The 24177-nt window shown below is 36.9% G+C and overlaps 1 protein-coding gene across 1 annotated transcript in view; it reads left to right on the top strand.

The window, feature by feature from the left end:
• The window catches only part of EXOC4 (exocyst complex component 4), a 738581-nt gene that overhangs the window by 46761 nt on the left and 667643 nt on the right, over positions 1 to 24177 (top strand). Inside the window, exons 4-5 of the mRNA XM_069462610.1 lie at positions 8157 to 8341; positions 18539 to 18648. Of these exons, the coding sequence (XP_069318711.1) occupies positions 8157 to 8341; positions 18539 to 18648 (295 nt within the window). The remainder of the gene's footprint in view (positions 1 to 8156; positions 8342 to 18538; positions 18649 to 24177) is intronic.

Genomic DNA, 24177 nt, shown 5'->3' on the forward strand with positions numbered 1-24177 from the left:
AGCCTGAAGTGATTGTCAGGGACCTCCTTTGCCAACTCTTTTTTTTTTTTTTTTTTTTTTTTTTTTTTTTGTTGAGACAGAGTCTCACTTTGCTGCCCGGGCTAGAGTGAGTGCCGTGGCGTCAGCTTAGCTCACAGCAACCTCAAACTCCTGGGCTCAAGCGATCCTACTGCCTCAGCCTCCCGAGTAGCTGGGACTACAGGCATGCGCCACTATGCCCGGCTAATTTTTTCTATATAGATTTTTAGGTGTCCATATAATGTCTTTCTATTATTAGTAGAGACGGGGTCTCGCTCAGGCTGGTCTCGAACTCCTGACCTTGAGCAATCCACCCGCCTCGGCCTCCCAGAGTGCTAGGATTACAGGCGTGAGCCACCGCGCCCGGCCGTTTGCCAACTCTTAAGAAGAGAGTTGTTCTGTCACTTTTTCTTGTCCCAGAATAACAAATAAGGTGATGGGGTAAGTGACTTTGGGACACTTGTTAAAAAAGAACGTCTTTCCTGGTGGTCTCTTCTATTGCATTTTGGAGTAGAAACTTGGGTTTTAATGCTCTCTTTATAGAACATCGATGGGAACTGGAATTGAAGGGACCAAGAGGGGAGGAATAAGAAAGAATTTTTTTCCTGAGCTTTTCCATAGCAATTCACAATTCTTACCTTTTTCATAAGGTGTTGAGTATAGTTTAATTTCATCAGGAAAGTAATTGTGAACAGATCTAAGGCCATTTAGAACAAATAAGGCTCTTAATTTGGCATTATGTATCAGAACCCCTAAATATATGCAGAACTTTGAACTTGAAATTTTACTTCTAGAATTTTATGTTAAGGAAAGAGTTAAGAATTTTAATTGTTGTGTGTTCAGAAACATGTACACAAGGATATTTATCACAGTAAGAGCTATGAAAGTAAAAAAAAATAGCAATGACTTAAATGTAGGGAATTAGTTTAAGTCATTGTGGTATATTCCTATTCATATAAAAACACGAAAAGTCATGGTATTTAGGGGTGGGCGGATGTTCCCAATATATTGCCAACTGAAAAAGCATGTTTAAAAATAACTATTTTGGGGGAGTGGGAGGGAGTGGATGATGGAGGTTGCTTGGTGGGTACGATGTGTGCTGTTTCAGAGATGGCTGCACTGAAGGCCCTGACTTCACCACCATGCAATATATCAGTGCAGCTAAATTGCACTTGTACCCCATGTATAAGAAACAAATGGAAAAAAATAACTGTTTTTATAAAAACTTTTCATGGAAGAGTGATTGGAAGGAATTGGGTTAAAATATTACATATTACTACATCTGATGAGTGAGAATATGGTTGGTCTTTTTTCTTCTGTGATTTTCTGTATCTTTCAAGTTTTCTTGGTTGAGCATGTATTACTTCTGTAATTTGGAAGGAAAATAAAGTTTAAGGGAAAAAAAAAGTACCATTCTAGGCCTTACTTTTTTTAAAATCTTTAAAATAGGAGTGGGACCCCAGTCTTGACAACATTTAAAGGTCTCTTATGATAGAAAGTTCTTAGATTTCATCTCTCAGATACTGTCATTCTGTTAGGCCTCGGCTAATGGAATATATTAGAAGACCTGGCTGCCCCTACTTTAGGAGGAATAAAAAAAAGAAGATGACTTTGGCTGTAATAAAATATGGGAATTATTTGTGGTAGAATGCCCTGATGTTTAAGAAAAAAAACCAAAAAAACATAAAAAGTGTGATCCTAAAGAAAGCTCAAGAATAGCTTAGTAAAATTGTATGCTTTTAGAACAAGTCTGTATTTTATGGCAGTAATGGGGTGAGATCTTTCATGAAGCTAGAAGTCACATTTGATCTGTTTTGAGTTTTGTTTTCTAAGACAGATTTGAAGATACTTTAAAGAAAAAATTCACAAGTAAAGGGCCTTTTCTTTGAAGGCACTTTATCTTGCAGGCCCCCCTTTCTTTCATTCACTTATCAATAACTTCATCTCATTTGCCTTATCCTGTAAATTCCATTATCTCCCTGGCAGTCTATTGCATTAAGCCCTTAGTACCTAATATCGCCTCATTTACATTGACACATGCTTGACCTCAGCCCTTCTCCTCTTTTTGTTAATGCACCAACAAGCACTGATATCTCTCTGGAGCATTATCATTTGGCTGTTAACTCAACTAATAACGACCCTTCATTTGAGCTGGTGAAGGTTTATTAAATAAAAACATGCAATAACCTGGCTGTAATGAGGGAAGAATGGAGGTAGACAGCATCCTGTTTTTAATGGTGAGAGCACGCTGAGTCTGCTTTACAGGGATTGGGTTTCCTCTGGGAAATGGGGCACCTGAATGGGTCTGATCAATGCTATGTTATCAGGCTGCTTTAAGAATGGGCGTTTTTGATCACCTGATTTGGTCACTGTTGATTAGCATATAGGCTGAGAGTTAGGGAGGAAAAGTGTTCTTGCTTCGGGCACTTGGCCTTGCCCTGGGATGCAGCTGTCTTGGCAAGTCTGTCTAAAGTATCAGACTGCCAGTAGTCCCTAGGCCTTCAGGCAGTGTCAAAGCTCAGCCATAGGGAGCCAAAAAAAAAAAAAAAAAACATCTTGTAAGTCTTTTCCAGCGAAGCTGGGATCAGAGACTGTTTTTCTTATAGATCCACCAAGACCCCCTGAAACTTTCACTACCGCTTTAACCCTTGAATGGGTTCCCTTTATTCTCCTTTGCATGTCCCATTTTATTCCCCTCCCCCCCCAACAGCATTTTTGCATGAAGACAAGTCTAGCCCCTGTGGTGGCTGGTGTCGTTGCTGTAAATGAAAATACAATGGATGATGTTATCAAGTTTATATTTAAATATGGGTTCACTTGCATGTACTTTTATGTCACACAAGTGAATGTGATTATTATATTCTACAAATAAAATTGTTCCTAGTTTATCTGATGCAGTTAAATACATAGGTTTCCATAAAGGCCACAGTATTCTACAGAGTGCTATGATGTCCCAGATGCACCAAAGCTTTCAGACCTGCTGCTAAAACTGTTAGGTTGAACCATATGAAATAGCCAATATTTGACCATTTTTGAGCTGTTGAAACAGTATTTTCATGTGGTTCAAATGAATACGTGAAAGGTGCTGCGTGTGTCTTTTGTTTTTGTTTTAAGCTGCATTCAGTTTGTTTGTCTTAACCACCTTCAGTCTGATAAAGATCAGAATTTCTGCTTTGAGAAAGAAGGTGAGTGAATGATCTGGGATTCTTGGTTTGTGTGTGGTAAATGCCTTCCCTGTTCGCTAAGAGGCGGCCTGAATCATTCTGCACCCACAGGGAGACTTGGAGGCTTCCTATACCCAGCTGGGACTCCCTGAGCTTGAAGGTAGAGGCTTGTGGGGTGGAGTGCCATCTTGGGGATCTCCGTCTGAAGTCACTGGAGGTTGCCTTCCAGCAGTTGAGGGGCAGGGTGGCAGCAGGTGGGTGACCTGGGCTCTAAGTAAATCTAGGGCTCCAAGGCATGTTTCTTATGTTGTTCATAGCCAAAGTTGTTTTGGTGTTCTTATTTAGATGAGACTGTTCAAAAGTTTGTTTAACTTGTATTTTCTTATGTACATGTAGGGAGGGGGAAGATGTCAGTTCTCTGGAGTAGCCTAATTTCATATCTTTTTATTGCTTCTATAAGTTGGGCCATGGCAACATTTTCAAAATGGTTTGCTTTCTTTAGGGAATCCGTTGCCAATATAAGCATTTTTATTAACTAGCAGGGTGGCTTAGTTATCAGGTTGGTTTTTTATTTACGTACGAGTTTTTATTTTTTTTTGGCTTGAACCTTATTTCTCTTTAGAAATAGTTACTCCTGTCATTTTAACATTGTGTCTCACCCATCTCAACTAAAAAAATAAAAAGATCATATTTTCGGCCGGGCGCGGTGGCTCACGCCTGTAATCCTAGCACTCTGGGAGGCCGAGGTGGGCGGATCGTTTGAGCTCAGGAGTTCGAGACCAGCCTGAGCAAGAGCGAGACCCCATCTCTACTAAAAATAGAAAGAAATTATATGGACAGCTAAAAATATATATAGAAAAAATTAGCTGGGCATGGTGGCGCATGCCTGTAGTCCCAGCTACTCGGGAGGCTGAGACAGGAGGATCGCTTGAGTTCAGGAGTTTGAGGTTGCTGTGAGCTAGGCTGACGCCACGGCACTCACTCTAGCCTGGGCAACAGAGTGAGACTCTGTCTCAAAAAAAAAAAAAAAAAAAAAAAAAGATCATATTTTCTTTTATAGCATTTCTTCAATGAAGCAGCTGCCAAGAATGGCCAACTTTAGTGTTCCTCCAAAATGTGTCCCTTGGTTCATGTCAGAGCACAAAACTAGATCTTTTTTATCTAATAAGCTCGAGTGAAACTGGCTGAAGATGAGCACTCAACTATGAAATAATAATTTGCTATATTTTACATTAAAATGAAATTGAGAAATAGGTATTTGGGAAAGAAAATTTAAGGGTATAATCGTTCTTAATTACAAAGATTTTCCTATATCGTAGACTTACATCTCAACTCAAGGCAAACATTTTTAAATTCTTGATTAAATATACTTTAACTCTATGTTTGAACTGTTTTTTGAGTTATAGAAACATTTTTTAGAATTTTTGTTTTCTTATATAGATAGGTTTCTCATAGCAAAACATGGTGTCCTGTTCAATATCATGTGATAAAACATTTTGAATATGCTTGTTTAGCTTCATAATCCTAAAGGGAATGTTTTGTTTTTAACTCTAAAACAGATTTCTGTTATCTATATGGGCAGTTTCCAACTGTGTTGACTAGAGCATTAATATTCTATTAGGTGATAATAGATGTTCTGTGAAAAAAATTCCCTGCCAGTAGTATCTTTTTTCTTCCAAAATTAATTTTTTAAAAATATATGTAAGAAAAATTCCAAATATATTTAGTTGACTCTAATCACTATGTAGTATGCTAACTTTAAGAAATGATATGGCATACCTGATAATTCTAGGAGATCCTATTAGAGATCATTTGGGGCATAAATGCATGGTGTTTGATCTGTGAGTAGATGAATAGACAACATTTATCAATTCACTACACAGTACCTGTTGTTTATTTAATCTTTCATCTGCTATATCTTGTTCTATAATTGTAATATATATTTGTGACGTATTAATATTTGTGAACCTGATTTTGATAATTTCTTATAGCAACTAACCTCTGAGACTATTTTGTTGCTGTCTACTTTAATCCAATGGCATCTCTTAGATTCCTGTTGATGTTTCATAGGTGTGTTATTTAAAAAATACTGTCTTCATTAAATTTGGAAAACAGTGAAATAACTTTTTAAATGACCACTTCCCATACATTAAAAAGGTCTTTTATCATTAGTTATGCACATTTCTAAATATAAGTGGTTATTTAATTTCTACTAAATTCCAAGTGTCAGTAAATACCTGGAAACCAGACCTCCGAGTACATGAGAATTGACTGTCATTGGTGGCCTGTTGGGTTGACTGCTGCCTCATCAACTTTTCCTTTATGTGTAAACTTTATGGTACAAGCTACTTAAAACCAGATAAGATGAATGTCAGATTTCAAAACAGATATTCTAGAGATCAAATGTTGCATTTGATAAACCATTTTCTTCCAATTGATCTGAGTACCACTTCATATGAGTAGAGCAGGGAAGCTAGGCTTTGCCTAGCTTCCATTATTATAGCTTTATAATTAGACTGTTAATAAGTGAAGGCCAGAAGACAAAACACAGTGTTTTCTTATAGAAATGAGAGACTATTGTTTATTCTCTTTTGTGGTAAGGTTTTCAAATCTTTGAAGTTCTTAGACTATTCTTAATTATGTATGTGTTAATTGTCCTTGTGTTTTGGATCAAGGGAACATATGCAGAAAATTTGTCATTTAAATGGTTATAATGTTTCAATGAAGGCGATAATACTTACTGCATTAAAACATGTTGGGAATACCCTCTGAGATTTCTCTATTCACAGAATAAATAGGTACCGAATTAAAAATAATTTCAGTGAGCACTCAGTATGTGCCAGGCACTGCATTAAGTGTCTTATCTGAATTTTTATTTTTAATTTAATCAGGTGGCTTTGAAAGTTGACAATGTTATGTAAGTTTTTACTTGGAGCATGAGTTATTTGGGTTAAAAATCTTCATGCAAATTCCTACAAACAAATCAAGTGTGGATGTGCAGTCGGTGGTTTTTAAGCTTAAATATCTCAGCTGGATTTAATTACCTTAAGGGATAAGGCTACATGATGGGCCAGTGGTTTACCAAATTATTTTTCATTTCTGGATCCCGGTGTCACTGAAGGTTAATGCATCCTCTTTTCTCTGCTAGAGACCCGAGTTAAAAATCCATTTTAGGGCATGAGTGTAAATGAATTTTTTGTTGTTTTTCCTCCTTGGGGACACTTCGGTCATTTTGTGAGGCTTTTTCCATTTGGAGTTGCTGGCAGCTTGCACTGGGCCCAGGGGCTCAGTAGTAGGGGCAGTTGCAAGTCGCCATGAAAATGAACTGGCAGGCTTCAGAGGGCAGAGCTGGCCTAGGGCTTGTCACTCTCCATTCCTTGATTCTTTCCCGGTTAACTTAAGGAAACTTATTTGCTACTGACATTTGATTATAGCAAGTCACAAAACAAGTGATGTGTTTGTGGTTAAGCCGTTGCATTTTCCCTACCATTTCAGGCTGTTTTGTATTTGGCGGCGACGAAGCTTTCTGTAATCACTGTCCACAAACTCGTGTCTAGGAGATAGGAGTTACACCGCTGTAGACCTGTGATCGACATGTTTGATCACCGGTGTGTCTCATGGCTTTCATTATCTATTGCTTTTGTGCAAATGCTTTATTTTATAGAAGCATGTTTTTATCCATACCTACATTTAAAGGTTTTACCCTGAAGTATTAGTTATTACCTTTATCTGTATCTATAAGGCATATTCAGTATTATATAACCTAAGCAGGTAGTCACAGCACATTGATCCTTCAGGGAGCTCGCTTGTGCTCTTTTCCCTCTAAGTTCAGCTTGTAGTCATCTCTTCTCTTTCTTTCTCTCTCTCTCTCTTTTTTTTTTTTACATTCTTCATGATTCCCTCTTCCTTCCTCTTTTTTCCCCTCCTAAGGAATAGTACCTAGAGTATGCTCTTCAAGTTTTTTTTCTTTAAAAAATAGACAAGATCTTTACACATACAGACACATAAATATAATTTTGTATACATGAATAAATGGGATCATATCATACGTGCTGGGTTTTTTTCCTTTGGAGTTACCACTTTGAATTTCAAAGTGAGTTGCTCCAGGTTCCCTGAATCTTTCATCTTCTCCATTTATTTTAAGCATTCCTACACCAATTTGATTTAGCCTATTCATTTTGTTTTTAAAATCTCCCAAAGCACTTTGCACCAGGAGTATCTTCCTCTTTGTATTTTATCTTTTATTCACCGTTCACATCCTATTTCTTCTATCACACTGGATCAGGTCAAGGAGAGGCAGTGACTTCTCTTGTCCACTAGTAGCATTCAAGTGGACATTAGTGGACACGAGCAGACACGAGTGAACATTAGTGGACACCAGTGGACATTAGTGGACACCACTTGTAGTGTAAAAAATTCATTTACCTCAATGTGTATGTGTGTATGAGAAAGAAGTGAGAGAGCACCTGACTCTATTTAGGCACACGTGTGACTTAGGCCAACCAAGCTCTGACTCATGATTGCTGTGAAAATAAGTTATTATTAAATCATTCATATAGTGTGTTTTATTTAGTCTTAGTTTTAAAAGGCCAACTTTGATTTTAAATCATGAACACATGAGATTCTTATGAGAATATGAATGATGTAATTATTTAATTGGGGAGGTCTCTACTTGTGTTCATCGACAAGCAGTGTGTGTGTGGGAATGAGTAGTATGTACAGCTTTGTTGTGCTGCTTTATGTGCTGTCCTGTTTATCTTTGTCAAGATTACTTTATCATTTTCTATCTTAGATGATAAACCCTTGAAGGGCAGGACCAGGCCTATCCACATTATACTCTACAAAGTCTTATATATGCTGATAAGGTTCTCATAAACTCCCTTTCGATAGTACCTTTTAAAAAAGAGTTTTATTTATAACATTGCTAGGTTATTTAGTTGCACTTAATTGGTTTTCTTTTTTTTCTCTTTTCAGGTGTCAGCAGTTGAGTCTTTGGAGGGCCCCCTGCTGCAGGTGGAAGGACTAAGTGACCTTAGGCTGGAGCTTCACAGCAAGAAGATGAACCTCCACTTGGTTCTCATAGACGAGCTGCACCGGCACCTGTACATCAAGTCCACCAGCCGAGTTGTGCAGCGTAACAAGGAAAAAGGGAAAATGAGGTTGGTTAAAGAGGCTCTTTGCTCCAGTGTCTTGTGGCAATGTAATATCATAAGGAATATTCTTCGTTTTCCAGAATGTTGTAGTTTATTTTACTTTTCCTTTAATGTACTGTTTCTGAAACTTGAGGATGGTTTTATAATACTCCATGTTCTGAGAGGCTGACATTTAAAGTTTGTTCATTCATTCATTGTACATTTACTGTGGTACTCTGCCATGAAGATATATAAGAAACATTTACTGTGGGCCTCTTATATTCTGGATTGGAGACACTCCGGTGTATCTCAGAAGGAAGTGGAAAAATCCTTACATTGGACAGTGAAGTCAGTCAGTTCTCAGCCTAATTGAGAAACATAGATGTACCAGCTGAAGTTATAAGACTCTTTGTTACTTAGGGTTATGTTCAGCTTTAGGCAATCCTTTTTCTGGAATAGCTCAGGAGAGGTTCAGAGAGAACATTTTCTTTCCGTTGGTTGGTTGCAGCATAGCCCTATATTTAAAGGGACTGGGTGGGCTCAGGAAATTCATTAGGTTAGTGTAGACCCGATGGGGAGTCAGACTAGATCTTAAGATAGTAGAACCTTGGAGTTATTAACATATATTAGAGAGCTGTGCATGGTACATGTCCTTCCAACATTCCTTTAAAATAGCTGCAAGATCTTTTCTGAGGGCATTTTAGTACTATCTACTGAAATACACATGTTCATGCTTTTTCATCCAGCTATAGACAGGGAGAGCACTGGGAGCAGTGCATGCTGGGAATGAAGTCTTTCAAGTCTTTCCTGTTTGAACAAAAAATGCCAACTTTGTGTGTGATGCTCTAGTTTAGTCAGAGTCCCTGACAGAGAAAGAGAAGTTTCTACCTCTTTTCAGTAGATGGGCACTAGGACTTCTGCCACGCGCACAAATTGAGCTGGGGACTTACCTGAGGCTTAACTTCAAGAAGACTAGCTCTGAATAGGGGAACTGTCAGTACCTCAGCAGAGAGTGAAGCGGGGGGGTGGAGGGAGTGCTAAGGAAATTCCTTCCACGATGCCGGGTAGTAAATAGCAGGACTGAATAGGTTTCTTCCCATGCAAGGATAAATAACACAGCAAAATCACTGTGAGTCCTGTGAAAATATTTGGTAGCATAAGAAGAAATGAGCATTACCCTGAGGTCTCAGAGGGAGAATGTTTATTTGCAAAAAAATTTTATAAAACAAGAAAAATTTGGGAGATTTAAACTTGAGGTTTCTCAAAAGTTGCAAGAAACAGAGTATAGTAGGTTATTGTTCAACACAATCACTCCTTCCCTTCCAATTTAGTGGGAGAAGCATATTTCCTACCCTTTGGTTGTTGGGCCTTTGCTTTTGCTGTGACGAGGACTGTGCTGGTGGGTGTGCCCTCTTGTGCCTCTGCCATTGCCTTGCTGGAGTTGGTCCCAGGAGGAGCGAGAGAGCCATGTGGAACTGACCCAAGATCAGCAAACCTGCCCAGCCTGGATCAGCCAATCCCCAAAATATATGCTTATTTTTGAACATTATGCAGATTTTGTGGTTGTCTACAGCAAGCATATAGCTTCTATGAAACAACATTGGGGAGTTACAAGGATGCAACTGGGAGAGATGCTAACAGAACTAACTACTAAACATGAATAAGATGTGAGGAAAGCCAAAATGAAGGAGGGAAATTTAAGTCGTTATTTAAAACATTAGAGAGAAGACCTGAATCAGTGATATGCAGGGAAAGCTTTTCTCATCATGAAGAGGAAAAAGACAAGATGACAAAAGGAAGATGATAAATATAAAAGATGGGGAGCAGTGGTCAATCCAGTGATTTCAGGGATTCCAGAGAATGACACTAAAATGATAGTGTTATGGGCTGAATTGTGTTCACTCTAAAATTCATATATTGAATTCTTCATCCCCAGTACCTCAGAACATGACTGTATTTGGAGATAGGGTCTTTCAGGAGGTAATTAAGTTAAAATGAGTCATTAAGGTGGGCCCTAATCCAACAGTACTGGTGTCTTTATTATAATAAGAGGACATTTGGCAAATACTTGGAGGGAAGACCATGTGAAGACCCGGGTAGACGATGGCCATCGCAAGTGAAGGAGAGAGGCCTCCGAACACACCAGCCCCGCTCACACCTTGATCTCAGACTTCCAGCCTTCAGAACTGTGAAAAATACATTTCTATAAGCCAGCCAGTCTGTGGCACTTTGTCACGGCAGCCCGAGTGAACTAATACAGACAGGAACAAAAGCAACAGAGTGTAAATAAACTAACCTACTTACAGGAAAAAAAAAAAAAAAAAAAAAAAAAAAAAAAGACCTTGGTCTGCAAATCAAAATGATTTAAGGTATAATTAATAAAAACCTTATTCTTAGATATGATCTAGAAATTTTTATGATTTTCAAAAACAATTCTATTGGGAAGAAAAATTATGTTATTTGCCTTGATAGAGATAATTATTTGCCCACCCAATACGCTTTCTCTCTTTCTTTTGTAATACAACCCTCATTTTGTTCCTGGTGGTCATAGACCCAGCTAAGAGGCTACATTTGTCATCTTCCTATGTACCTAGAGGTGATTAGTGGTTCTTCTGCTTGCAAACTGTTGAATGATGGTGTCATAGGAACGTTTTTCAGAGGTACCACCTAAACTGGTATGCTCCCTCTTTCACCCTTCACTTGCCTTTCTTTACGTACTCTCTGGGTCATGAATTGGTACCATTAAGCCATCGTAGCCATGAGGTGATCTCGAGGATAGATGCCACATCCTATATTCCTTAAGGAGGTGCAGCCTCTTTTCTAGCCCTGGATGGGGTACCTCTTTTACGAAAGAGGAAAGAAAACCTTTGTTTTACTTAGACCACTGTCATTTGGGTCTTCTGTTTTATGCAGGTTAACCTAGTTAAGAGACACAAAAATCAGGCTCATCAGGATTTGCTGAACGCTAACTACCAGAAGACAGTAGAGCAGAGTCTACAGAATGTTGGATGGAGAACAGTAGGACCAAAGATTTCTGTGTTCAGCCAAGCAGCCCCTGATATGCATAGGCAACAGGGAGACATTCTCTAATAAAAAATTACAACAAAAAATAAACTGCAGTGTTCTTCTGCTGAGAAAAATACTCAGAGATGATCTGTAAGATGTAAGTCAAAATCACAACTTGAGAACAGTGAAACTGTAGATAATTTGAAACAACTTCGAAGACCACACACCATTAAACGTTTGAATTTGTGTATATGTAGGTAACTGACAAGTATATTTTTATAAGAGTGAAAGTACGAGCTGAAAACTATTGTTGAAAAAGAAGGGTTATGTAGTCAAGGCATACCGTGTAATAAACAGGATTTATAACCTGTTTTACTAAGTTAGTATAGAGACTGGGACATTTGGATAGGTAGAAGATAGAAAGGAATGCTGACTTCTTAAGATGAATCAGACATTGTTTTGTTTTGGACTTTAATGTTAGAGAAAATATGTTTAATTTTTTTATTAATCTGGATATATATATTTAAATATTTGTAATTTTAAAAATCACTAGAGAAGACAGAATCAAATAAAACATCTCTTTTACAAAGGATGATGTACAGTAGTCCTCCCTTATCCATGGGGGATACATTCCAAGACTCCCAGTGGATACCTGAAACCGTGGATAGTATGGAACCCTTTATCTACAGTAAGTCCTCAATGTCATCGCTAGGTTCTTTTGCAACTGTAAAATGACCTACAGAAGGTACCTGAATAACATCATCTTGTTCAAAGTCATCGCTTGATGAGGAAAAAAATTACTTGCATTATATGCTAAGGTTCTTGATTGCAAATAGTGGAAATCAGTTCTGGTAACTAAAACAGGAAACGAATTTATTGGAAAGTTATCAGGCGGTTCCCAGAATCTATGGGAAGTCTGTGTAATCAGGCTCTAAAACCCAGTAGGAACCAAGGGAGATTAAGCAGCTGAGCACACAATCTTAGATAAGCCACAGGAAGGGTCTGGGTGGGTTGCTATCCCTGCTGGCACCATGCCTATAATAGCTGGATTTTAAACTCTCCTGTAAATGATCTCTAAATGTGCCTGTATCTTTCCTTCATCTCTTCAAGATTCAAAGTCCTGGGTGGAAGCATCCTGTTTGCTGAGGCCAGGTCATGTCTGGCCTCCTTCAGCTTTCATAGTAGGTAACAGGGCTCTGTTTTTGCTTTGACTCAGACAGTGGGGATTCCTTCCAAAGACAGAGACCGTTCAGATGGTTGGTAACCAAAAACAAACATACACCCCACAACAGATGCAGAGAAAACAAAGGAAATCACCTGGAAGCACATACATGTACAGAAGACCAGATGTTTTTGAATTAGAAAATAGACGATCAGTGGAATTCACAACAGAAAGATATATGCCTACATGAAAAAAAAAATTTTATTTAAAGAAAAGAAACAAATAAATGGTGAGACCATGTGTGTTCTTAGCTCATAAGGATGTCAGTTCTAGTTAAATTCCAGGTGAAAATTTTTTTTTTTTTTTTGAGACAGAGTCTCACTCTGTTGCCCGGGCTAGAGTGCCACAGCTCATAGCAACCTCAAACTCCTGGGCTCAGGCAATCCTCCTGCCTCAGCATCCCGAGTAGCTGGGACTACAGGCATGCGCCACCATGCCTGGCTAATTTTTTCTATATATATTTTTAGCTGTCCAAATCATTTCTTTCTATTTTTAGTGGAGACAGGGTCTTGCTCTTGCTCAGGCTGGTCTTGAACTCCTGACCTCGAGTGATCCTCCCGCCTCGGCCTCCCAGAGTGCTAGGATTACAGGCATGAAACACTGCGCCCGGCCCCAGGTGAAATTTTTAAATAGGAGAATGTGTGGAGCCTTTCCCAAGCATATCAGAAGTCAGAAAAATGTTAAATGAATTAGCTATTTAAAAACTAAAAACTTACCTTTATTAAAATGGAGTCAAAAGATAAAACAGACTCTGAGATAATATTAATATAATACATATTTAAAGCTTTAATATTTGAAGTATGATAATCTTAAAATTAATAATAGAAAAGGGATACAGACGGGTCATTCATACATTTAAAAAATGTAAATGGCTAATAAACGTAGGCAAATTGTGCAATGTTGTAAGTAGTCAGAGAAATACAAATTTGAAAAATTAAATGCAATTTTTTCATCATAAAATTACCAAAATTAAAGACATCAGTAGCATGCTATGCTGGCAAGGTTAGGGAGAAATGAGCAGCTTTCTCTTGGTGGGGGAATAACCAGTATACCTTTTCAGAAAATTAAGAAAATGCATATTCTTTGACCAGGGGATTTCATTTCTTGGTCCGCAGCTTACAAATATAATACCCGTTCATAAAAATATATGTAACAGAATCTTAATTGGAATGTATTTGGTGAGGACAACAACAAAATATGTGTAACTTGAATGTTCATCAAGAGGAGTATTCTATACCGTGTTTCTAGAACTTAAGAAGAAATGAGAACAACCTCTATGTGCTACTATGGAAAGATTTCTAAGATGTATTGTTGGGTCCAAAAAGTAAGTTGAAAAACAGCATATATAGTGTGAGCCTATTTGTGAAAGATTCAAAAAATAGAAATTTAAATATGTGTCCTTTAGATATAAATATTTGTATGTGTGTCGAAAATTTCTGAACAGATAATGTCAAAACATTGATCACCGGAGTTACCTGTGGGAAATGGAAGTGTGGGGTGGGGAATAGGAAAGAAAGAATTCCTTTATTCCCTGTATACATCATGAACATGCATTACTTTAATAATACGATTATTGATGATGCTTTTAAAGTTTTTTTTTTAATGAAATGGGAACACGTTTAGGTTATGCTGTTGAAGGGAAAAACTGGAATTCAAAACTTTGTACAGGATGATCACAGAATGTTGAAAAAATATCATGTGTTCCTTTTTTGGAGTGTGTGTGAGTGTGTATGTGTGCAGGGGTCGGGGTGTGTGCGAATGGACAGACTGAGACTCCTTTCTGTAAAATGTTTGGGGAGACATTACACCAAAATGATGTTAATGGATTATTTTTATCTTCTTTATATATTCAAAAAAGAACTTATATCTTTATAATCGGGTAACATCAATAAGAAATCATTTAAAAATCGTTAATCTTTTTATTGCATGCATCCTGGGTTAATACTCAGTTTGATCTTGCTTCCTTGGATGTTCTTGGACATCCTCTAGCTTATAGAGGAGAACATTTGGTGTAAAGAATGTTCTTGATCTCATTATTTGCTCCCTAATTGTTTCATCTTTTAAAGATTTTTTTTCTGTTTATATGCTTATTTTTATTAATATCTTTCAGTTCTTTTCTTTTTCCTCTTTGCTTAGATTTTTAATTTTTAGCTCCACTTTATTTTCTATTGCCATGTCTTTACCCTTGGTCTGTCATTTGAAACCAGGACTCTTTTTTACTTTTATACCCTCTAAATTATAAATTATTCTTTCTGTATGTTCAGCCAGCTCTTAGAACTGTAGAGAATTACTATGCCAGCCATTCCTGTTTCATTATATGGTTAAATTTTCTTACTAAGGGCATATTGTCTTTGACAGATATTTCTCAGCTCAGTATGATTTAACAAACTTTTACGAGCACTTGCTCTTTGACAGGTACTGTACCAGCTGGTCTGGTTAGAGAAGTGAATATATCAGTTACTAGATTTACAATTTAAAGTTCAGCTCACCCCTGTCAGTTTTCAGTTTGACAATAAAATCAGCCAAAAGAGCTGCAGCTATAAACTTTAGACATAGTTAGACCCATTTATTGCTAAGTGAAGGGACAGAAATATGTTCTAATTAAAAAGCAAATGTTTAATAAGCTGTCAGCACTTCTAACCCTTCTTCTTAAAAAAAAAAAAAATCCAAAATTGTTTTCATGTCTTGAAATATTGAAATCAAACACATCTAGAAGCAGATCCTCACTGGTTGGATGGTTGGTTAACAGCCAGAAGAAAATCCTTGGGGTTACAGTGGCAGTGGTTTTTGCTTGTTTTTGGTGTTGTGTAATTTGCTTTATGGTTTTCCTGTCCTCCACCAGGTTGTCATCAAATAGCAAAACACATTCAGTTACAATATACAATTGGTGATTCATTGGACTATTTTTTTTTTTTTTTTTGAGACAGGCTCTTGCTCTGTTGCCTGGGCTAGAATGCTGTGGCGTCAGCCTAGCTCATGGGAACCTCAAACTCCTGGGCTCAAGCAATACTACTGCCTCAGCCTCTTGAGTGAGTAGCTGGGATTACAGGTGCTCACCACCATGCCTGGCTAATTTTTTGTTTCTAGTTTTAGTTGCCTGGCTAATTGTTTCTATTTTTAGTAGAGACAGGGTCTTGCTCTTGCTCAGGCTGGTCTCCAACTCCTGAGCTCAAGCGATCCTCCCGCCTTGGCCTCCTAGAATGCTAGGATTATAGGCGTGAACCACTGTGCCTGGCCTATCTTATACTTGAAGGGATTTAGTGTACATCAGCTGTCTTTTGATCTCAGCTATAAATGATTCTGAATGGATTTAAAAGGAAAATTTGTAATCATGTATTTAAAAAGAAAAATAGCTATCAATATTTCTTTCAAAATAAAGCCAGGTCAGAGGATTTATATCAATTACCAACTTCAAAAGAACAGTTTAATTTTTTATTTTATTTTTTGTTTTCAAAAATACTTTCTCTGAGAGATTTGAGACCCTTTGAAGTTTTTAATTAATTAATATCTCTGATATATGGTGAGAAGAGGCCTTTTTCTCTCTCCTGAAATGCAAGCTGAGGTCCATACTATTGAAATGTGTTATTGTATAATAGCACCTGTCTTTCTGCTGAGCTTCATGTCTGTAGTCGCTAAACGAGTGAGTGTGTTCCCTTTTCTCTGGAACTTTTGAGACCAAGTCCTTTCATAAAAGAACAAGAGAAAAACTAAAGTCATTTCCAGAGTTACTTGCCTTTGGGTTAGTGTTCACAAAGGAGAAAATTGAAGTCTAAGAGAAAATCTTAGAGAGATAGATAAGTGTATGAAAATAGTTTTGCAGTGAATTGACTTTCTAAAAGTTTATTGATGGAGTTTGAGAGCCCTTCTGGCTCTGGTAATAAAATTGGCAGGTTATGTTTTTCAAAGTTGAAAAGACAAGCCATTTATCACCCTATATTTAACCGAGATATGTTTTTAGGTTAAAACTGAGGCAATAATTGAAGGTTTTAATCTAGAGTGTATCACAAGCACATCTATGTTTATAGAGGTGTGTACTATTATAGATACTCACATATATATATATACACACACTGGTGCGCACATATATATGTAGTAACTGCTGGTTCATTATTAGGCTTGGCAGGCAGTATTCCAGCTATATACCTGAATTTTCTTACTATTAATAATTGATACCTTTATCTATCTGTGTTTTAAAAATAATTCTTCCACTTTGTTATAGAAATATTTAAATATTTATAAAATGTATTGTATATTTTCCCTGTCATTCAAAGTTGAAATTAACTTTTTGCTTAATTACTCAGTGGTAGCACTATAAACCTCAGCGATTATCCTCAAGTCTCTTTGGGCACCTGTATCCAGGGGCTAGGGAGTTCTGGGGAGCCAGTTTTCTAACTGTGGGTAAAATTCAGGTAAAAGAGGATGAGGGAGTTGAGAGGAAAAAATGAGAATACAAAAGTAGTCATAAAAAATGAAAGAATGGATAAATCTGTGATCCAATTGATTTTATAAGTAGATAAACGCCATTATGACAAATCATTGGATTTGAAGACTCTGTTGGATTTTCTCAAGATAGTTTAGGCATTTTGGAACTTACGGCTTTATATTGGTGGAAAAGAGTTCTTGGAAATAAGCCAGTTCAATTCCTGGTAAATGTGATTTCTGTTATTTTAGTATCTTATACTTCACTAGAATTTCACATTAATCTGCAAGTGATTGTAACAATTGGAAATATACTAAGTTTGGTTTAGCTCCTGTCTTAGTCGTGCTCACATCCTCAGCACTGAGCACCGTGCCAAGCACATAACAGATGCTCGAGGATTGTGAGTAACGGTTTCCCCTTTCCCTGCAATGAGTGAAAAGGGAGAAATTAATGACAAGGCCTAGGGCAATGGTTCACACGTTATTAGCACGTATTAACAAAATAATAATACGCTAAATGGTAATTTTGCTCTTTAACAGAATTTGTTTTTTAAAGTTTTCTGAAAGAATGTATTTATTTTTTATTAGTTTAAAAATACACACATACCTAACACTTTGGTTTCAAAACAGAGAGTGAGAGGGGGATGGGGAGATATCACTATGGGGGCGGGGCAGATGTTGTTCACAGTTACACTCACCCTTCCTTCCCATTTGGACAAGTCCTTCCTATAAGTCTGGTCTCTTCCCTGCTCCGACTTTGAGATCACTTCCCTGGGTAGCCACTGCCCCTGACGATGTATTTCAGGACTGGAAAGAGATGAGAATTATGGCTTTGATCTCTCTACCTTTGACTTAGAGAAGGATTGCCTAGCTTCTTGCACTTACAGATGCTTGGAAATGGGAATCACCTTGAAAATTTGTTTTTTATAGCTTTTGTGTCATTTAAAATTAAGGTGTTTATTTTGGAGACGCTAAAGTTAATCATTAAATGAGGGGCTAGGCTTTTTTGGAAAGGGTGAAATGGATAATCAGATTTTGAATTAACCTGTTTGAGATTCCCTAAATCATGTTTTAGTGTAGTGATTCTCAACTTGATGCACTTTATGAGACTCTTTTCAAGAAAACTAAATGTAATGAACTCCCAGAATATGTCAAAAACTCGAGCTTGAAAAACACAAGTTAAACAAGGTTTAACGACTGTTAAACCATCATTCAGTTATGATGACGTGTTATCATTTGATCTTTCTTTGCTGATAAATTAATCTTTAATACAGATACAAAGGATAGTGAAATTGCTTGGCATAAATTTTATTATAAGGTGGTCATCCAGATGATCTAGAATATATTTACACAAATTTTTTAAACATGACATTGTTTGGTGTGCTTGGAACCCTTAGAATATATCTTCATACCCTCGTCTGTGATAGTCACTTCTTTAATGGAAGTATACTTGGGAGCTATTTAAAGTCACAGTGTAAAGAGGGCTCATGACAAGGAAAATGGCAAGGGCTGGGCCTGTAGTGGGCCTTCAGCTGGTTTTGGAAAAAGCGGTAACTACTGCTGCTTTTCTTCTTCAGCTCCCTTGTGAAGGACGCTTCTCCTGTTCCTCTGATTGATGTTACCAACCTCCCTACTCCTAGAAAGTTCCTCGATACCTCTCAGTATTCTACTGCTGGAAGTTCAAATGGTAAGTGTTTAATTTTTCAGCCCCTAAACTTTTTAGTATGCTGCTGTTCCTAGGCAAAGACCTCAGGGAAGCCTCTAGGGGCTGGGCTTAGAGGGCCTGACATAAGAGCCTGTGATGAGCCGTTTGCAACCTTCAGAGCAAGTAAGATACACAGTGATTGATTGGGCCTCTTGCATTATCAGGGTTGAAAACTGGCAGCTGAACCTGGCCTGCCTGCTGTATCCAGCTGTAGGTGTGTTTTATTTGATCGTACTGTTTTTCTAGAGTTTGAATGTTTTTTGATAGAGTGTGTCTTTCCTTTTGCTGTAACCTCTATTAGCTCTTACCCAGCTGTTTCACGGATTACATTGCATGTCTGGTCCTAGAGAGCTTTTGAGTGAGTGACCTGTGTGTCACGTCCTGATTCCTTTTTCATCTTTCAGTGGCTGCATCCACGTGTTCACGTATACTCATACATGTAACACGCTTGGAGGATATATCCACAAATGAATTCCTTCTTCTTTGGGGCTAATATCCTATTGAACAAAACAAAGGAGAGACATTTTGGGATATATTTAAGGCTGGGGGTGTGAGGATGTTCTTTGAGTCTGGATGCAAAGATTTAGGGGAATCTTGTGGAGTAGCTCAGACTTGCCCCTTCGGAGAATTCAGCTCAGCTGTGTTGAGGGAATTTCTGGGCCTTTGCAGAGAGTTTCTCTGCCGTTGCAGCTTTGGGTTGGGGGAGAAGAGGGGATGTTTGTCTTTTGTGGGATGTCTTGCAGGTTCCTTTGTGTGGCAGCTGAAGTCTTCAGTGCCCTTTAAAAAAATAGTAATGTTTATTATTGTCTTTTCAGATAAAATTTAGGTCTTCTGGTTCTTATTAGTTCTTTAGTTCTGTAGAGGTTGGAAGAATAAAAAGGTAGGAAAATAATTTGGATTCAATCAATACATTTCATGTAACTAATTAAAAGTGTTTCTTTTGAGAACCTAACAATATTGTTGCTGGGGCATATTTCATTACCCTTACAATGTCATTTAATTAAATTATTTTAGGGTTATTTAGGTTTGGGATCTTGAAGTTTATTACTTTTACTGTAGGAAAGTATAGGATTTTGTAATAGATTTTTCCTTTGTCAGTTTACTTAGGAACTGATCTTTTTAAAAAAATCCCAAACACTTACTTTTATTATGATACTTTACAAAGGTTTGTGTTCAAGCCTCTTCTTGGAGTTAGAAAAGGTTTTGTTCTTTCCCTCTTTCTGATGTAGTGTTGCTTTGAAGTTTTGACACTGCTCTTGAGCTATTATAGAGTACGGAATTATGAAAGAGAAAATATACTTTTGATTTATATTTTATCTCTGCCTTTTGTAGAAATTACCAATTATTACATATTTGCATTTTTATAAATGTGAATCACCACTGCTTAGCCTGGTTATATTAATTTACGTGAATGTTGCTGAGTCAATGGCCACGTAAAATAAAAATTTTAATTATTTATAATGAAATGATAGGGCAGGCTTTGCAAATGAAAAGTGTATAAATATCAAACAAACTGAAAAATGCCAATTATGGCAAATTTCAGTAGAAACTAATTTGCTACATCCATTATTTTTAATAAGACAGGTCTTACTTTTTGATGGGCATTTTTTTCTGTCAGGTCCTGGAGTTTGAGTTTATCTCTTAGTAGAGTTTGTGTTTATCTCTTAGTGGAGTTTGTGGTGACACTTTGACTTTGGCATTATTAGGAACAACTCTTAAAGAACCACATGGTAGTTTAGTGGAGCTGAGACCATTATGGAGACTGCTTATAGAGATGTGTACGAATCTTTCTTTTTAGATGGGTTCATTTCCTGTACTGTTTTGAAGACTATTAATATTGTGATTTTTTTTCTGTGGGTGACTGAAAAAGAAGGTAGTTAAAATATTATTGATTTAAATCAATAATAGCAGAGGTTAAGAGGTATTTAGTGCCTCCTGCATGCGAAGCAGTGTTTTAAGTGCTTTACATGAATTAACTGATTTAGTCCTTCAACAATCTTAGGAGATGGGTACTATTGTTAGCCCCATTTTACAGATGAGAAAGGGAGGCATAGGGAGGTTAATACTTGGTTTAAGTTTACACAGCTAACAAACCGCTATGATTTCAACTCATGAGCTAGGTTCCAGAGTATGCTCTTCTAACCACTTTGTTGTGCTGAAAACAAGTTCTGCGTATCCTCTGTGTATTAATTTTCTGTTCACACAAACTTAGTGGCTTAAATAACATAAATTTATTATTTTACAGTTCTGTAGGTCAGAAGTCTAATTGGTCAGAGTCTTACTGGCTGAAGTCAAGGCGTTGGCAGGGCTGTGTTCCTCTTTGGAGGCTCTAGGGGAAAATCTGCTTTCTTGCCTTTTTCTGCTCCTAGAGGCTGCCACTCTCCTTGGCTCATGGCCCCCCATCTTCCAAACCAGCAACAGTGGGTCACATCCTTCTCACGTTGCATCTCTCTGTCTCACTCTTCTGTCTCCTCCTTCTTTTAAGGACTCGTGTGATTAGATTATTTCCACCTGGATAATGCAGGCTACTCTCGCCATCTCAAGGTCCTTAACCTTAATCACATCTGCACTCTCTGGGGATCAGCACATAGATATCTTTGGGGAACCATTATTCTGCTTACCACACTTGGCACTACCTATTTTCTTTCTTTTTTTTTTTGAGACAGAATCTCACTCTATTGCCCGGGCTAGAGTGCCGTGGCGTCAGCCTAGCTCACAGCAACCTCAAACTCCTGGGCTTAGGCAATCCTGCCTCAGTCTCCCAAGTAGCTGGGACTATAGGCATGCGCCACTATGCCTGGCTAATTTTTTTTTCTATATATTTTTAGTTGTCCGTAGAATGTCTTTCTATTTTTAGTAGAGACGGGATCTTGCCTATTTTCTGACTTGAGTTAGCTTTAGGAGCCAAGCGTAAAAAATTTGACTTTCTTCAAATTATGTAGTGAGGTCTTTTTAAGTTATTGCAATTCTAGTCTTTAGGACTATATTAATCTGGATCACATTATTAAAAGGAATTGTGTAAATGAGGAAGATTATTCAGAGAACTGCAAAAAATGTTACTAAGTACATATAAAAGTATGGAGCTGATGAAATATAATAAAGGATGGAAATTTTGTCTTATTCTTAATAATGAGCTATAAGTTCTAAGAGTCTACTTGTGAACTGCTCTGCAAGTCAGCCCAGGGAATTTAACATAGGTTCTTATTCAGCAGGGAATTTAACATAGGCTCTTAAGGCTTCCCTCACACCTTGTGAAACAGTAAGATTGAAGGTGTAATCAGTTAGAATTGACGCTTTTATAGAGGAAGTTCCAATAGTGAATCTCTGGGTAGAATGGATCTCCCACTGGGGTGTCATCAATTGAGGTGGGAGGTGATTCCTGAGAACTTTCAGGATATTATTAATTAAATGAGAATTTTGATTGCTTGCGAATGAGTTTTTCAGGTGTCCTATTTACAGGTAGAGTTGTGGGCAACTTTTCTATGGGAGATTTTCTATCACAGTTTATAAGTTATAGCTTGCAAAATGCATTACCTCATTGAACTGGTACAACAGTCCTATGAGGTATTAATAGTTATGGCAGACACTGTTGTGATTACCATTACAATAGTTATTATATTTAAGTTTATGATCAAATATTTAAGGTATCTTAAAAGTTATATAGAATTATATATATGTATATATCATCTAATTTAAAAATAAAACATTTACTTACAAAATGCAAAGTCAAGGCTCAGATTTGGAAAAGCAAGTAACCCATTAACAGAAAAATGATTGGCATCCACTTAACTTTTCCACATATTAAAGGAGAAAAGAAATGGTATAACGAAGAACTAAGAAAATAATGGGCAATTCACAGAAGGGTCCATGTCCATGGAAAGATTGGCATTTATCTGACAGATATTAAGTATCCAGAATATATAAAGAACTCCTATAAATCAATAAAACAAGCTAATAGAATAATAGGCAAAAATATGAATAGGTAATTTGTATAAGGGAAAACCCATGCTAATAAATCTATGAAAAACTACTTATAACTCTAGTTAATCAGGTATTATTTTAAAAATCATTTTACAAATATGGAAATTGAATCCAGGGAGGTCGAGTTGATTGGTCCAAGTTCAACCACGATGGCAGTTGTTGGAGCCTGGCCTCATGCTGTTCCCACTCTAAATATGTAGGGCATATCTTTTGTAAGCCTTTCTCTTCTTACTTTCGTCAGTCATAGTATTTTGTAATGTACAGGGAAACTGATGTCTAATTTAGATGTAGTAATTCAACTATAACTTAGGTAGAAGGGTGGGAGAAGAGTGGAGAAAAGCCAATAATTGTAGTAAAATGTTGGTTTAAGCTTTTGGACTCCCAGTATGTCTTTTCATTTGGCAAACTGCCTTTGGAACATTTTGACTAAGCAATTACTCCCAGGCTACACAGGCATTTCATTTGTGGCTTCTTTATTCATTTTATTCACGCTCCTGCTGGGATTGCTGTGATTATGACTGTAATGAAACTGGACTTCTTACTTCTTTTCTTTTTGATACAAGCATAGGTTAAGCAATAAAACTTAAAGAGAACACAATTTGATTGATTTTTTTTTTTTTTTTTTTGCTGCTGTTGTCTTGATGTGCATTTTATTTCATAAAGTCTTGTTCTAAGATTTAATATATATCTTAAGAATTTGGGGTCTGATATTTAAACAATTCTCTCTACATGGGTTAGGAGCTGTTTCCTAATATAAGAAGAGATGAAATTTCTCGTCTTAGAATTCCCGTATCTAGAATAGTGAAGATCTGATTCTCCATAATATGATACTTTTTAAGTTACTTCTGCCCTTAGGTCAGGACCTCCTTTGGCATTTTAAATCAACTATTTCCTAAGAGTCCTTGCATTTGCTCTTATTAAATGTCTTTGTTGATTTCTATTACTAATTGTAAGTACAGTTGAAGAATATATACCACAGGCGACAAAATAGAATAGTAGAATTAATAGTTCACGTATTTCTAAATGTAAAAATAAAGCAAGGCCAGAGTTTATTGTTTAAGAATTTAAAATATATTATAAATATGTATCATAAAATATGAGCATTACATTCATATTTCAGAGATCAGTATATCCATAACCTCATGTACATCCCACTAGATTAATAAATCTTAATATTTTTCCGTATTTGTTTAAGATTCTCTTTTTTAAAAAAATTAAAACATTACAGGTCAATTGAAGCCCCCTATGAGTACATGAATTCTTACTCAGTTCCTTTCCTCTCTCTTCTGTTCCAGAGGTAATTATTACTTTGAGATTGATCTGTATCTTTTTCCTGCAGGTTTTCGTATGTTCTCTCTATCTATGTCTGGGTGTACAGTGCTTTTGTAGATATAGAAACAATATATTTAATTTATATATCGATGTATATATTTATATATAAATAGTGTATTTATATATTCAAAGTATATTATTGTTTTGCCTATTTTAAGGCTTAAGTAAATTGTATAATACAATATTTGAGTTTTTCAC

Source organism: Eulemur rufifrons, chromosome 29 (genome assembly GCF_041146395.1).
Source record: "Eulemur rufifrons isolate Redbay chromosome 29, OSU_ERuf_1, whole genome shotgun sequence".
Taxonomy (NCBI): Eukaryota; Metazoa; Chordata; class Mammalia; order Primates; family Lemuridae; genus Eulemur; species Eulemur rufifrons.